This window comes from Chiloscyllium plagiosum, unplaced genomic scaffold (assembly GCF_037043375.1).
Source record: "Chiloscyllium plagiosum isolate Xiang-an unplaced genomic scaffold, Cpla_swu_hap1 HiC_scaffold_7, whole genome shotgun sequence".
Classification (NCBI taxonomy): Eukaryota; Metazoa; Chordata; class Chondrichthyes; order Orectolobiformes; family Hemiscylliidae; genus Chiloscyllium; species Chiloscyllium plagiosum.
In genome coordinates, this window is record NW_028270145.1 from 103,858,423 (window position 1) to 103,875,711 (window position 17,289).

The 17,289-nt window shown below is 41.5% G+C and overlaps 1 protein-coding gene across 3 annotated transcripts in view; it reads right to left on the reverse strand.

The window, feature by feature from the left end:
• LOC122551782 (contactin-associated protein-like 5) overlaps positions 1-17,289 on the reverse strand; it is a 1,118,157-nt gene that overhangs the window by 110,829 nt on the left and 990,039 nt on the right. For 2 of the 3 annotated variants that reach the window (XM_087989332.1, XM_043694246.2), the window contains one exon: positions 15,510-15,643. In XM_087989332.1, coding sequence (XP_087845458.1) covers positions 15,510-15,643 — 134 coding nt within the window. Of the gene's footprint in view, positions 1-510; positions 1,643-15,509; positions 15,644-17,289 lie in introns of those variants that run through there. The other variant, XM_087989333.1, reaches the window with a different exon arrangement.

Here is a 17,289-nt window from a genome sequence, read left to right on the forward strand (position 1 = left end):
GGGACGTTAAAGGAAATCGGAATAGCTCTTTGTTAAGTTGCATTCTTGTGTTGGTTGGGTCTTTAAATAATTTCGTTATTCTAAGTTTGTTTCTCTTTTGTTAGTGTGTAAATAAATTGTTTTGTTTAAAACCGAGTGGTTTGACCAACTGTGTTGCTCCTAGAATATGCTTTCATCTGTTAAAAACAATGAGAAACATTAGGGTCTGGACTGCTTTATCGAAATGTTTTGAAGGGGTCTGGCCTGGTCCATAACAATCGCTGCTTCAAAAAATTCAATCAAGGCAGTGCGTTTCACATTTCCAACACTTCAATAAAGTTTAGTCAACATTGGCTTTAAGGAGAGATTTTTGGTATTCATCACTTTATATGTAGCTAATTAGTAGAAGCTGGGCAAATCATTAGGTCAAATGGCTGTAAAGAATTATTGAGCCATAGAACGTGAGGGACCTGGACTAACATACAAAGGTTAGAACAAACCGTACCTGAGGCACTCCTGGTTAATGTTTGGATCTCAGCTGGCTCATTTTTATCTCTCCTACTTCAGACTTAGTATTAACACACACACACCCATAGATATTTGTCCCAATAATGATCTTTATCATGTGAAAGGAAATATTTATTAAAATAAGTGCAGAAACCACTATGTCAAAAGCATATAAAATAAAATCAGACACAGTTCATTGTTCCATGTTTGGTTAGATCAGATGAAATGTCTAATCACAGAAATATTCTCTGATGATAACATCACTAACATTTCAATTCACTTATTTGCTCAAGGTAAAGCCCATAACACCAAATCTGAATTTGCCAGAATCAGACACAAAGGGGAAGATTGCTGTAGAATCTTAAGAGTCAAGGATATCGTCTTGGCTCAGTGGCTGGGATGTGCCTTTGAGTGAGAAAGTTGTGATTTAAAGTGTCAGTCCATGAATGTAAGCTCAAAGTTTAGGCTGATGCTCCAGTGCAGTACTGAGGGAGTGCGCACTGTTGGAGGTGCCATCTTCCATTTCATTCAGGCAGTTATCCAAAGCCCATCTGACCTCTTCAGGTGATTGTTAAAGAAGCCATGACCTCCATTTAGAGGAAGGGCAGGGGAGTTTACCCCTAAGTAGCCCCTTTATATTTGTCCTTCGACAAACATTGTTGTAACAGTTTGTTGGACTGCTATCACAATGCTGATGTGAAAGTTTGCTTTTAGCAAATTGACTGCCACACTTTCTGCATCACAACAATGTTTTTTGTTTCATTACATAAAGGGTACTGCTATGATTCTGAATGAAAGCCTGAGAAAATGAAACCTCCCAAGGTCTTTTCCCTGGGGTGGTGGAGTCCAAACTAGAGGGCATAGGTTTAAGGTGAGAGGGGAAAGATTTTAAAGGGACCTAAGGGGGCAACATTTTCACACAGAGGATGGTGTGTGTATGGTATGAGCTACCAGAGGAAGTGGTACAATTACAACATTTAAAAGACATCTGGATGGGTATATGAAAAGGAAGAATTTAGAGGGATAATGACCAAGTGCTGGCAAATGGGACTAGATTAATTTAGAATATCTGGTCAGCATGGATGAGTTGGACCGAAGGGTCTGTTTCTGTGCTGCACAAGTCTATAATGGAGAAACTCAACTGGTCTGGCAGCATCTGCAGAGAGAGAAAAACAGAGTTGGCATTTTGAGGTCTGATATGACCCTTCTTCAAGTCTTTGCATCATTGATGAGCCTAGAATTTATTGCCCTTCCTGGAGAAAGTAGTGGTGAGATGTCTTCCTGAACCACTGCTATTCCTGGGCTCTAGAGGCCCCCAATGTGCTGTTGGCAAAGGTGTTCCAGGATTTTAACCCAAAGACAGTTACAGTATATTTCCAAAAAAAACCCAAAGCATAGTTGATGCTGAAAATCAGAAACAAAAATTAAAAAAACAGAAATTGCTGTGAAAACTGATTAGGTCTGGCAGCATCTGTGGAGAGAAAACAAAATTAACATTTTGGGTTGAATGACCCTTCCTCAGAACTGATGATAGCTGGGGAAATGTTGATATTTTTACAGAAGGTTGGGTGTGGGGAGGGATGAGCGTAAACAATACTGTCACTAAAGGAACATCTTTTGAAAAAAAAAGTCCTCATTAAAATGAATAGCTTTGACGCAGAACGATATTCAGCTTTTGATTCTTCAGGTCTTAATACTATAGCAACAGGCAAAGCCCAAAGAGAGAGAAAAACAGTTAGACAGACAAAGGAATGGTTAAAGATCAGTCTGGGGGAATGAACTGCTGCTAATAGGACCATTAGTGACTGACAATGGGTGTTGTGTGGTAGCAGCCTGTGTGATGACAAGGCCTGGTTTTTTTTTAGATTACCTACAGTGTGGAAACAGGCCCTTTGGCCCAACAAGTCCGCACCAATCCTCTGAAGGGAAACGCACACCCCTATATTTACCCCTGACTAATCCACCTAACACTACGGGCAATTTATCCTGGCCAATTCACCAAATCTGCACATCTTTGGACTGTGCGAGGAAACCCGAGCACCCGGAGGAAACCCACGCAGACACGGGGAGAACGTGCAAACTCTACACAGATAGTTGCCTAATGCGTGAATTGAACCCGGGTTCCTGGCGCTGTGAGGCTGCAGTGCTAACTACTGAGCCACTGTGCCGCCCTGGTATGTGGTGGTTGGGGTAAGGACAGGGCCTCAAACCCTAAAATTCTTGAACTCAGCATTGAAGGCTGTAGAGTTCCCAAGCAGAAAATGAGGTGTTGTTCTTCCGGCTTGCGCCGAGCTCACTGGAGGACTGCAGCGAGCCTGAGAGTGGGATGTTGGCCCAGTCGGATGTTGAAGTGGCAGGCAACTGGAAGCTCAGGGTCTTTTTTGCGGCAGAATGTAGGTGTTTTGCAAAGCAGTCACTCATTCTGCATTTCATTTCCTCAACGTAGAGGAGACCACAATATATTTCCATGTCAGGTTGGTGAGAGATTTGGATGGGAACATGCAGGTGGTAGTGCTCCCATGCAACTACTGCCTTTCTATAAGGATTGTATTGGCTGTAAAGCGCCTCTGGAGATCCTGAAAAGGCACTATATAAATGCAGATGCTTGCAATCTGTTACCATGAGCCCTGAATAATCAAAAACCGAATATTGGAAACTGTCTTCTTTTTACTGCAGTGCTATTCGTTTTAAGGAGTGATTACTTTTTTCCAAAAAAGGGTACTCACAATGAGACCGTAAAGTCCTCAAAACCCAAGCAGGCTTGCTGCATAATATGGTGTCACACTGCAGTTTGGTGATGAACTAGGGTGGTACAGTGGTTAGCACTGCTGCCTCACAGTGCCAGGGACCTGGGTTCAATTCCAGCCACATTCTTCTTGTGTCTGTGCAGGTTTCCTCCGGATGCTCCGGTTTCCTCCCTCAGTACAATGATATGCAGCTTCAGAGAATTGGCAGTGGAAATTGCCTTTGGTGTCCAGGGATATGCAGGATAGGTGGATTAGTCATGAGAAATGTGGGGACTGGGCAGGATGCCCTTCGCAGGGTTGCTGTGGACTTGATGGGCTGAATGGCCTGCTTCTACACTGTAAGGCTTTAATGGTGTAAATATTAGCAGTGAAGTGCCAGTGGCTTTCTAAATAGGATTTGCTGGTGATAAGCCAATAGGCTTGTCCTTTCAGAAGGATGTTTTCGGCAGTCAATTAAAAACTAAGCTGAGGTTATGTGATGAAGCAGCTCCGAGCAAAGGCAGCATCTCTCTGAGTGTCATAAATCGCAAAAGGCTCAGGACCTAGATTGATGAATTATTTCAATGATGTCTTTTATATTCCGCTTTGGCGAGTGTTTGTTTTCCTAACAGGCTTCGGCTGCAGAACACACCCACTCAGGAAAGACGTGGTGTCTGTCACTCCATCCTTGAGGGACCCCACCATCAGCTGCACATACAGAAGTGCCTTATCCATGCAAAAATGAATGTGTTATCTGTGCAAAACTACACTGCTTGTCTGGTTTCAGTTTGCTTGCGTTGTGTTCGGCATTTAGTGTTTAGTCACCATACTTGTCATGAACAAAAATTCAGATAAATGCACTCAGCAACGTTTACTCAGAAGTTGTTGAGAATTTGTCCCTTGTTCTTACATGAAAGCATGCAGACTGAAGTTATAAAAAGCAAAAGAACTTCAGATGCTGTAAATCCGAAACAAATACAGCAATTTATCTTCTTGTTTCAGACTGAAGTTATACTGCACTGACGTAGAGATAAATTACAACTGACACATTCAGGTTTCATTGTGCGCTGCAAAGCTGAAGTAAAAGCTTACACTTATGCAGGCAAAAGCAATCAGAAGTGGAAACAGCAAGTGCAGGAGAAACCCAGCAGGTTTGGCTGTATCTGTGGGGAGAGAAACACTGCAGAGTTAACATTTTGAGTATGAGTGTTCTTAACTTTAGCTATATTCAACTCAGCACAATTAGGAAGATACAATTAGACTATCCAGCTTGTCCCACCAGTCATTTCGATCTACCTCAATGCCACTTTCCTGCACTGTCTCCTTTATATTTACGTGCTCATAGGATGAGGGTACTGCTGCACCAGCATTTATTGCCCAAGTCTAAATGCCCATTGATCTGAGTTGGTTTGGTAGGGCTATTTCAGAGGGCTGTTAAGAGTCAGCCATATTACCATGGGTTGAGAGGCACATGGTGTTTTTTTCTTATTCTTTCATGGAATGTGGGCATCACAGGCTGGACCAGCCTTTACTCCCCAACCCTAATTGCACAGAAGACTATTAAGAGTCAACCACATTGTTGTGGGTCTGGAGTCACACAGAGGTCACACAGAGTAAGAGGATGACAGATATTGTTCCGTTATTGGTCATGTAGTTGCCATTTGGCCAGCTTTTAATTCCAGATTTTTAATTGAATTTATCCACCATGGGTGAGTTTTGAACCTGTTATAGACTAAACCAAACTGATTCAAAATATATTCAGAAGAAAGTCTAGACTCTAATTTTTTCTTATTTTAAAGGTAAGTGTCATGTGTTGTGTTCCTGATGCAATTAGATTGGTCAAAATGCTCGATATTAAGTAAAACACGCTTTAATTTATACTACTGCTAAAATACAGTCAAAATAAAAGGAAAAGAAAAGAATTGGCTTAACTGTAACTCGATTGAAATGCTTAACAAAATAATAGATATATTAACTACTACTAATTAACTGTTGCAACATAGTAACATCCCATAAACACACACTTGGCAAAAGGCAAAATTCAGTAACGTAGATTGTCTCACAGGCAATTTTCCAGTCCAGGAGTAAAAATATCAAGTGAAAATTCTGAGAGAGAGAGAGAGATTAGCAGGGAGAGATGTATTGCAGCTTCTAAACCCCAGCTTTAAGACCCCAGCTGAAGACTGAAAAACTAAAACTAAAAATCCTGGTCTGTGCAAATTTGAGCCCACCCATTCAGGTTGCATCTATTGTTCCAATCTCAGAAAAAATAAATCCCAAAGCCTCACAAGCTGTTTATGGACTTTGAAGCAGATTCAGGGTGGCACAGTGACTCAGTGGTTAGCACTGCTGCCTCCAGGTTCAACTCCCGAGTTGGGCGACTGTCTGTTTGGAGTTTGCACATTCTCCCCGTGCCTGCGTGGGTTTCCTCCAGGTACGTTGGTTTCCTCTCAAAATCCAAAGATGTACAGGTCAGGTGAACTGGCCATGCTAAATTGCCCATAGTGTTAGGTGCGTTAGTCAAGGGTAAATATAGGGTAGGGGAACGAGTCTGGTTGGGTTACTCTTCGGAGGGTCGGTGTGGACTTGTTGGGCCGAAGAGCCTGTTTCCATACTGTCGGGAATCTAATCTAATCTAATTTACCTGGCACCTCCGTCACAACCTTTCCTCATAAAAACAAAACCAGGGCAAAATACACCTCTTAAAGCCGTAGTATCATTATAAACCCAGAGCATTCGACTAGGTTTCTGAGTTACTAGCCCAGTGACATTAACATTATGCCCTTGACTCCTTACATGCAGTGCATCGATCTGTAAGTTTTGAATATTTGCTTGCCACATTAAAATATTAAAATGTGTTGTGTCAGGTACTATTAATCTTGCACGTTGATGAACATAAGAAACAGGAATCATGCTCCCATATCTTCTGATCCCCTAAAAGACTAGAAACCTCTTTATCTCAGCCTATCTCACTACTCAAAGAATGCATAATCCCTGAGCTACACAATTCCAATTTGCAGATTTACTGTTAAACTGGATGCTAATTTGCACTTGACATTGGAATAAAGAGGTCAGGGAATTAATTATAATCCCTTTGCACTTGAATACATATTTATTTATGTACTGAGAAGATCACCATTTCCAATTTTTGAATTTGCAGATTCAGTTTTATTATCTTCTCTGCAAACTAGCCTAATTGGCATCTCTGTGTAGCTGGAGCCTTGAATTCCTTGCCCCCTGCTACTGTAACAGTGGATGCGATTTACATTTACTAAGGCAATGTGAGAAAAGGTGGCTATGATCTTTAGCGACATGGGGAGGAACTACGCAGAAGATTAATTGTCTCGGCTGGAGTCCCGGGCAGAACTAAGGACACATTTTTCTTTTATAAATCGAACAAACCACAGAGTTAGTCAGTAAAGTGCATGGTTAGTGGGGGAACAGCAGTGGTTTGGGACCTCGGCTGTGTAATACAACACTGAGTAAGTTCTGAGTGAGTACTGTTGGAAATTGTTTCAAAGTGGAAATTATGCGCAAAGTGGGGAAGAGGCGCTTAAATTGGACTTACTGAAAGATGTGAACATTCCAGGACAAGAGCTGAGTGGGGGAGGACAAAAGGCGTGGACACGAACTGCAATGCGATGAGCCACAAACTGATATCACAAATCACAGAACGACGTGAGTACGGTGAAAGTAGCAGAGAGAGCCATTGAGGCTCAGTTATTAAGTACGTTCATGGCTGTGAAGGACTGATTATTAATCATTAAGTCAATCAGGTTTTATGGGGAAGAGGCAGGAAAGAGGAATTGAAGATTATCCGATCACCCATGATCTCATCGAATGGCAGAGTGACTGGATGGGCTGAATGGCCCATTTATGGCCCAACATCTTATGGAATATTGTGAGCAGTTTGGGCATTCTATCTAAGGAAGGATGTCATGCCCTTGGAGGGGGTCCAGAGGAGGTTTATGATAACTGGGATCAACTGAATCTCTTGAAGAGTACAAAGAGAGTTGGGGCATTCTTAAGAGGGAAATCAGGAAAGCAAAGAGGGGATATGAGATGGCTTTGGCAGACAAGGTTAAGAATAATCCAAAGAGATTCTACAGTACATGAAGAGCAAAGAGCAACTAGAGAGAAAAAGCAGAGCCCCATAAGATCAATGAAGTCAGAAATAAGAGTGACAAACTTAAGAGCATGGATCAGTACTTGGGCCTTTGATGTTGTGGCCATAACGGAGACATAATGGATTTCACAGGGGCAGAAATGGTTGCATGATGTTCCAGGGATTAGAATGATTAAAAAGAACTGGGAGGCTGGAAAAAGAGGACGGGGTATAGCATTGTGAATCAGAGAGTGCATCACAGCTACAGAAACAAAGGTTGTTGAGGGAGATTTGTCTATCGAGTCAGTATGAGTGGAAGTTTGGAACAGCAAGAGAACAACTACCTCATTGGGGGTTATCTACAGACCCCCTAATAGCAGTAGGGAGATTGAAGAACACATAGGCTGGCAGATTTTGGAAGAATGCAGATGTAGCAGTATTGTTGCTATGGGTGATTTCAATTTCCTGAAGAAGGGCTTATGCCCGAAACATCGATTCTCCTGCTCCTCGGATGCTGCCTGGCCTGCTGTGTTTTTCCAGCACCACATTTTTCAACTCTGGTCTCCAGCATCTGCAGTCCTCACTTTTCTCCTGATTTCAACTTTCCCAATATCGACTGGGAACCTCCTTAGTGCATATTGTTTAGATGGAACCGTTTTTGTCACGTGTGTTCAGGAGGGTTTCTTTACTCAGTATGTAGACAGACCGATGAGGGGAGAGGCCATTTTGGATTTTGTGCTCGGCAATCAGCCAGACACGTATTAAATCTCGCACTGGGAGAACACTTTGGTGACAGTGATCACAACGGCCTCACATTTACCATAGCCTTGGAGAGGGAAAGGAGCAGTTACCAGGGGGCGATATTTAATTGGGGCAAAGGAAATTGTGACACTATCAGACAGGAGTTGGGAAGTACAGACTGGGAGCAAATGTTCCACAGAAAGGGCACAGCAGACATGTGGAGATGTTTAAGGAGCAGTTGTTGCTAGTGATGCACAAATTTGTTCCTCTGAGACAGGTAAGAAGGGGTAAGATTAAGGAACCTTGGATGACGAGAACAGAGGAGCTTCTTGTCAAAAGGAAGAAGGCAGCTTACATATGGTGGAGGAGGCAAGGATCTAGCACAGATTTAGAAGATTACAGGCTTGCTAGAAAGGAACTCAGAAATGGACTGAGGAGAGCCAGGTTTGGCTTGGCAGGAAGGATTAGGGAGAACCCAAAGGCATTTTACTCATACGTGAGGAATAAGAGAATGATCAGGGAGAAGGTAGGGCTGATCAGGGACAACGTAGGGAACTTGTGCGTGGAGTCTGAGCAAATAGGGGAAGCCCTAAATGAGTTTTTTGTTTCAGCTTTCACTAAGGAAAGGGACCTTGTGAATGAAAACTTTGAGGAGCTGGGATACAGGCTTTAACAAGATTGATAAGTTGATGTGCTGGAAATTTTGGCAAACATTAAGATTGATAAGTCCCCAGGGCCAGACCAGATTTATCCTAGGCTGCTCCGGGAAGTGAGAAAGGAGGTTGCTAAGCCAGTGGTGAGGATATTTGCCTTCTCACTCTTGACGGGAGTAATACCTGAGGATTAGAAGGAGGCAAATGTTGTTTCTCTTTTCAAGAAGGGTAATAGGGAAATCCCTGGCAATTACATATCAGTCAGTCTTACGTCTGTGGTCAGCAAAGTTTTGGAAAGAATTCTGAGGGATAGGATTTATAACTATTTGGAAGAGCATAACGTGGTTACAGGCAGCCAGCATGGCTTTGTGAGGAGCAGGTCATGCCTCACAAATCTTATTGAGTTCTTTGAGGAGGTGACAAAACAGGTCGAAAAAGGTCGAGCAGTGGATGTGGTGTATATGGACTTCAGAAGGCATTTGATAAGGTTCCCTATGGTAGGCTCATTCATAAAGTCAAGAAGTATGGGATACAGGGAGATTTGGCTGTCTGGATTCAGAATTGGCTGGCTGACAGAAGACAGAGAGTGGTTGTAGATGGAAAGTATTCTGCCTGGAGGTCAGTGTTGAGAGGGGTCCCGCCGGGCTCTATTATTGGGCCTCTGTTCTTTGTAGTTTTTATAAATGACTTGGATGGGTAGGTTGAGGGGTTAGTTAGTAAATTTGCAGATGACACAAAAGTTGGAGGTGCTGTTGATAGTATTGAGGTTTATTGCAGGCTGCAGCATGACATAGACAGAATGCAGAGCTGGGCTGAGAAATGGCAAATTGAGTTCAACCTGGATAAATGCGAAGTGATGCATTTTGGAAGGTCAAACTCAAAAGCTGAATATATGATTTAAGACAGGATTCTTGGCAGTGTGGAGGAACAGAGGAATCTGGGTGTGCAAGTACATAGATCCCTCAAAGTTGCCACCCAAGTGGATAGGGTTGTTAAGAAAGCGTATGATGTTTTGGCTTTCATTAACAGGGGGATCGAGTTTAACATCCGTGATGTTTTGCTACAGCTCTACAAGTCCCTGGTGAGACCACACTTGGAATATTATGTCCAGTTTTGTTTGCCCTACTATAGGAACGATACAGAGGCTTTGGAGAGGGTGCAAAGAAGGTTTACCAGGATGCTGCCTGGACTGGAGGGCTTGCCTTACAAAGGGAAGTTGACTAAGCTCGGACTTTTCTCTTTCGAGAGAAGGAGTAAGAGAGGAGACCTGATCGAGGTATACAAGATAATGAGAGGAATGGATAGAATCAATAGTCAGAGACTGTTCCCTAGGGCAGGATTGACTGGCATGAAGGGTCATAATTTTAAGACATTAGGAGAAAGGTATAGAGGGGACGTCAGAGGAAGGTTCTTTACACAGTGAGTTGTGAATGCGTGGAATGCGTTGCCAGCGGTGGTGGTGGAAGCAGAGTCACTGGGGACATTTAGGCAACTGCTGGACGTGCACATGGATAGCAGTGAATTGAGGGGTGCGTAGGTTAAGGTATTTTATTTTACATTAGGATTGATCCTCAGCACAATATTGTGGGCCAAAGGGCCTGTTCTGTGCTGCACTTTTCTATGTTCTATGTTCATTTTGTGTTGAACGTCAGGAGATGGGAGAGATATTAAATGAATATTTTGTATCAGTTTTTACTGTGGAGGTGAGAGAACACAGGGAAATAAATATCGATGTTTTGAAAACAACTCATATTAGACAAGAGGAAGTGCTGGGGGTCTTAGAAAATATAAAGGTGGATAAATTTCCAGGATCTGATCAAAAGTATCCCAGGACACTGGGGATGTTAGGGAGGTAATTGCAGAAATATTTGTATCATCTATAACGAGTTTTAATGTGGAGGAAATCATGTCTCATAAACTGGATTGAGTTCTTTGAGGAAATAACCAATGATTGATGAGGGCAGAGTGGTCGACGCTGATTACTTGGACGTCGATAAAGCCTTTGATAATATTCTGCATGGTAGACTAATGAGTAAAGTAAGATCACATGGGATTCAGGGTGATCTTGCCAATTGGATACAAAATATGTTTGATGGTAGGAAACAGAGGGTGGTGGTAGAGGGATGGTTTTTCAGACAGGAGGCCTGTGATGAGTGGTGTTCCACAGGGATTGGTACTGGGTCCACTTTTGTTTGCCATTCATCTCACTGATTTGGATGAGAATATGGGAGGCATGGTTAATAAGTTTATGGATGGCACCAAAATTGGTGGTATAGAGAACAGTGAAGAAAGTTATCCGAGATTACAAAAATATTTTGATCAATTGGGCCAATGGGCTGAGGAGTGGCAGATGGAGTTTAATTTAGACAAATGTGAGGAATTGCATTTTGGTAAGACAAACAAGAGCAAGACTTATACAACTAATGGTAGGGTGCCGGGTAGTATTGTAGAACAGAGAGATCAAGGGGTTCAGATGTATAATACGCTGAAATTTGTATCACAGATAGGGTAGTTAAGAAGGTGTTTAGCAAACTTGCCTTCATTGATCAAACCTCGGAGTATGGGAATTGGGATATCATGTTGAGGTTGTGGTGAGGCCTCTTCTGGAATACCATGCGCAGTTCTATCGTCTTGCTACAGGAAGGATATTATTAAACTGGAAATGGTTCAGAAAAGATTTACCAGGATGTTCCTGGAAATGGAGGGTTTGACATAAAAATAGGCTGGATAGGCTGAGACCTTTTTTACTGGAGTGTAGGATGTTGAGGGATGAGCTTACAGAGGTTAATAAAGTCATGAGGGGCATATATAAAGTGAATAGCAAAGGTTTTTTCCCTAAAGTGGAGGAGTTCAAAACTCAGGGGCATATGTTTTAAGGTGAGACAAGAAAGAGTTAAAAGGGACATGAGGGGTAACCTTTTCAATACAGAGAATGGTTCGTGTGTGGAATGAACTGCCAGAGGAAGTGGTGGATGCAGGTGCAGTTACACGTTTAAAAGACATTTAGATAAGTACATGAATAGGAAAAGCTTGGAGGGATATGGGCCAAATACAGGCAGGTGAGACTAGTTTAGATTGGGAACGTGGCGGGTATGCACTAGTTGGACCAAAGGATCTGTTTCCATTTTGCATAACTCTATGACTCTATGGTTTGTCATATGAGTTGAAAACTCTGGGTCAGTACTTGACGGCATTTAGAAGGATGAGGTGGGTATCTAATTGAAACTTACAGAACACTGAGATAAAGTGGACATGAAAAAGATGTTTCCAATAGTAGGAGAAACTAGGACCAAGGGCACAGCCTTACAGTGAAGGGACGATCCTTTACATCGAAAATAGGTGCGAAAGTTTGTCCTTTGTGCCTGCACCATCATTAGAACTAAGATGAGGAGGAATTCCTGCAGCAAGAGGCAGATTGAGCTCATTGCTGCACAGGGCTGTGAAGACCCAACTCATTGAGTGCATTTAAGACAGATATAGAAAGGTTCTTGATCAGCGAGGGAATCAAAGGTTATGGGAAGAAGCTAGGAGAATGAGGTTGAGAAACATATCAGCCATGATCGAATGGTGGAACAGACTTGATGGGCCAAATCGCTTAATTCTGCTCTTAAAGTTTATGATCTTACACTTGCCATCTCTTGTATCCACCTGAGCAAGCAGATGAAGATTCTGTCCAGGGTCTCACTGAAAAGTGAACTGTTGCACCCCCCTCAATTCTGCACTTCAGTGTCGGTCTAAATTGTGTGCTCAAATTCTGCACTGTAGTTAGAATCCACAGCTTTCCAATTCAGAGTGGATGATGTTATTACCACTCATGGGGGTTCAAGTATCACTTGAGTGCTTCATTAAGAACAGGAAATGTTCAGAATGGCTGTTGGGATATTCTCAATCATGAGAAATATGACAATTAAGCAAGGCCAATGTTAACCATGTCTAGTTTGAGGAACAACAGGAATGTGTCTTGATAGCCTGGTGAACACCCCTAAATTGTAATGCACAAAAAGAAACAAAGAACAAATTTACGTATAACACTTCAAGCCATCTTAAAGTGATTTGAAGCCAATGAAGAACTTTTGAAGTGCAGTCACTGTTGTTATACAGAACATTGCTCATTTGATTGTCTACAACTCTCATTATCATCCAAGAAATAATTCACTGCTTGAAGTGATAAGACACTATATTAATATCTAGTTAAGGAAGTGACAGTCTGTCAAAACCTTTCTAATGCAAATGACAAAAGTGACTCATGACGTTTCTCTTCATGAAAGGGATTCATCAGTGGCCAGTTGCTCATAATCATTATACAGCATTTGAAGATAATTTTCATTAGATCATCAAATGATTAAGTCTTATGAATGTTTCATTTATTTTTAATGAGGACTACTAGAAGCACTTTAACACATCCACTCGCCTTTAGAAGCTGCCATCTTGAAAATTCCCTAACCGGGTATCTGTGTCATTAGTTAACCCTCCTGTTGCTCATCACTTACAATCCTGTGACTCAATAGAAAGCAGACAAAAGTAAATACATTTAAAATCCTTAGCAATAAAGATCAAACATCAGGGATAGCCATTTGCAAGTCTTAATTCTTTAAGCAAGTTGTATTATCACTGGACAATGGCAGAACTCCATTGTGTTTCTAAAGAACTGTATATGTAAATAGATTAAATTCTTCATCCACGCAAAAGATACTGGGACTTAAGCATTGACTAATACCATCTGCAGCATCTCTTTCACATAAATCAATGCATCCCTGGAATGATCCCTGGAATGATCCCCTCATGACACGGATGATCCCTGGAATGACAGGTCTAACATATGAGGAACGGCTGAGGATACTGGGATTGTATTCGTTGGAGTTTAGAAGATTAAGGGGAGACTTAATAGAGACGTACAAAATAATACATGGCTTGGAAAAGGTGGATGCTAGGAAATTGTTTCAGTTAAACGAGGAGACTAGGACCCGTGGACACAGCCTTAGAATTAGAGGGGGTCATTTCAGAACAGAAATGCGGAGGCATTTCTTCAGCCAGAGAGTGGTGGGCCTGTGGAATTCATTGCCACGGAGTGCAGTGGAAGCCGGGACGCTAAATGTCTTCAAGGCCGAGATTGATAGATTCTTGTTGTCTCGAGGAATTAAGGGCTACGGGGAGAACGCTGGTAAGTGGAGCTGAAATGCGCATCAGCCATGATTGAATGGCGGAGTGGACTTGATGGGCCGAATGGCCTTACTTCCACTCCTATGTCTTATGGTCTTATGGTCATCCAGACTTTTCTTGTTTAGGAATTTTGTTGCATTAGATTAAGAAGCAACTTGGTGCATTATTACTTCAAACAGCACATCTGACGTAGTCTAATATAGATATGGAACTGTAGCTATGTATATTTGATTAGATTTGTCTACTTTTTATTATACATGCTACCATTTGTAGGCTTTTAACACCAAAGCATAGAATGACTCAACAGTGTTTAACCTTGATGCCTTCCTTCATTATAGTCATTGAACTAAGAATATTGATGCAAGATTTGCTGGAGAGGAGAAGCTTGTGGAGTGTCTCATGAGTTCACTATTTCTCTTGCCATCCAAACATGAAAAGGCTTTGCCTCAAAATCTGCTGGAAGTGTGATCTCACACCCATGTTGTGAGAGGAGCCTTGGTGACCCATATAGTCTGCCCCCTTAAGCAACAAGGCATAAAAATGGAGACTGAAACAGGATAAGGCTAGTAAAGGAAATAAGGTGAATCTTCAGGAAATCAAGGGCCGAAAGAGGAACAAATAGGAAGGAATGATACATCAGAGAGTAGGAAAAAAATAAAATTAACCTCAAACACCAATTTACTCACAGTATGACTTAGATTTCACAACTTAATGAGGCAATTTCAAAACAAAGATAAGAATTTTAAATGGAGACATTGGTTGACTAGAAACCAAAGAAGTCATAGTGGAAAGGGGTATAGGTGAAAGAAATTTGGTATAAGTAAAGACATGGCCAGCAACGTTTTGGATGATCTCAGGATTACAAAGCAGAAAATGGGAGGTTGATTAGAGGCCCATTGGAAACTGTCAAAATTAACGAGAGACATATGTACATCCAAGCCTTTCTTATTACATATATAGATTACTTACAGTGGGGAAACAGGCCCTCTGGGCCAACAAATCCACACTGACCCTCCGAAGAGTAACCCACTTCCCTCTGACTAATGCACCTAACATTATGAACAATTTAGCATGGCCAATCCACCTGACCTGCACATGCTTTGAACTGTGGGAGGAAACCCACATGGGGAGAATGCTAGAATAGAACCTGGGACCCTGGTGCTGTGAGGCAGCAGTGCTAACCACTGAGCCACCGTGCTGTCCACAGTGAGGCCGTTTAATAAACACCTTTAATCCTTTGAATCAGATACAAACACCAACATGCAATTGACGGGTTGCCCTCTATGGTCTATATTTCTTTCTCCCATTGTTAGAGCTTTGTTTCACCAGGCTTTGAATCTGTGAACTTCCTCTTATCATTTCCATTAATACACTTGTTTAATCATGCACCTTTATCATGTTGGAATGAAGACATTTAATTGTCTCATTCACATCCAAAATGACAGTGCTTCTTACTTTCACCTTCCCTCAGTTCTCCAGTCAACAGCTTGATACTGCCTTACTTACTCTGTTCTTTTCATTTTCAAGGGAACTTTCCTTAATCCTATTCCGACAACTTGCTTTCTAAATTTCATGGGAAATCATCTTTATCTTATGTCATTTTTTTTATTTTCTGGATTGAACATCTGGAAACATTACCTGAACATAGACATCTCTCCCTTCTCGATCAATCTTCACACTGTGGAGTTGTCCATTTGCCAGCTTTCCGCTATCGATGTTGATGATATCAGCATCTTTATCATTATCCAGCTTGTATCTGATATGGAGGCTCCCTGCAACAAGAATTAATTAAATTTAATCGAAATGACAAGAGGTTAGAGGCAAAGGGGACCTTTTATTTTCTGAAAGAGTCAATCCAAGACTTGCAACAAGAATAGGAATAATGAAAGCCTCATGAAGACCAGACAAATAGAGCTGCAGACCAGGTAAAACTCCTATTGAAACCACTCCATTAAACATGCTAGCTCTAATGAAACAGACAGAACGTCTTTGTGCTATCTTATTGAGGAGGGTCACAATCATTGTCCAACTTATCACTAATTCATTCTCAGACTAAACAGATATGTTGTTTTCATTAGGTTGTTCATAATAATGTAAAATGGGAACTGAGCATTTTACATAAGATGACTCCAATTTCTCCACTTATCTCTTTTCCTTATGCTTGAGTTGAGATGGTGATGATTTTCAATTAATCATCTTTAAACAGTATGAGGCCTATCTCACCATCTGGGCCTAGCTCATCTTATCATGCTATGAGTTGAGCTTGCAGGGAGCTGGGGAACCCTCATTGTATTACAACTCATCACACCATTATACTTGTTATGGGTGCAACCTGGAGCATGTACCCAATTTCACGGATAAAGGCCATGGGCATCTGATCTTTTCACATTTGAACAATGCTTGAAATCACAATAGAAAATGATAATTCACATTACATTACATGAAAACAAAAATTGAAAATGGAATTTGAATGATCTTGAAGCACAATGAGTGGCAGCCCAGCTCCTCAGCCAGAATCTCTGATTCAAGTCCATGCAAGGACTTGTCGATCAATGATACATTCATAGTATAGCCCAAAAGGTTAAGCATTGACCTTCAAATTTTTCCAATGCTGTTCAATGTCCGGCAATGAGAGTAGGAGAAACTCCTGTTCAGCTATGTGGATTCAAAGAAAATTCAAGTTTCTACCATCTGTAGCTCCAGACAGCAATGTGCATGTAAAATTTCATGTTGTTACATTAACTCACACTCCTTGGGTTGATCGTGTAATTGGCTCAATTGGCTAGTGGCCAGTCTGGTTTGGTTTCAACGGTATGGGATTTGATCTATGCTGCAGCTGGTTTCTAATCAGCTTGACCATCCCTGTGCCCTCTATGCACCGGTTGAGGGGTAAGTCCTGTACTTAGTCACCTGGATTGAAGTTCACAATATTTGAGGGTCTTTCTACCAATTCAAGCTGCCCACCTGTTAAACAAATATCCAGCTCTCAAACTCGAGCGAGACAGAGACTACATAGAGACTTCAGAAAGGGTAAAATACTTTGTTTTTCTTAAATGTGTTTAAATATATTTTAATCCAACAAACTTTATGTAATACTAATTGGGATTGAGTTACTAGCAACTCATGGTATGTTATCATTACAATTTGAAACCTCGGGTTCTAAAATTGAAGAATTGTCACAGCTTTAGGTTTGATTTATGCTTCTTTACTGTGTTGGAGTAACATGGGGGAGACCTGGTTTACTTAAATTTGGAGTTCTATGAGTAGTGAAGAGATGTCTAAGGTTTTGTTTATGTGCATTGAAGTTAGGTTTTTAATAATCCTTGAGATGAATGATTCAGTGTTCAGAAACCAATAGAAGAAAGAAAAAAATGTTGCCTAGCAACACGCAATAACACAGAGAGAGAGAGAGAGAGAG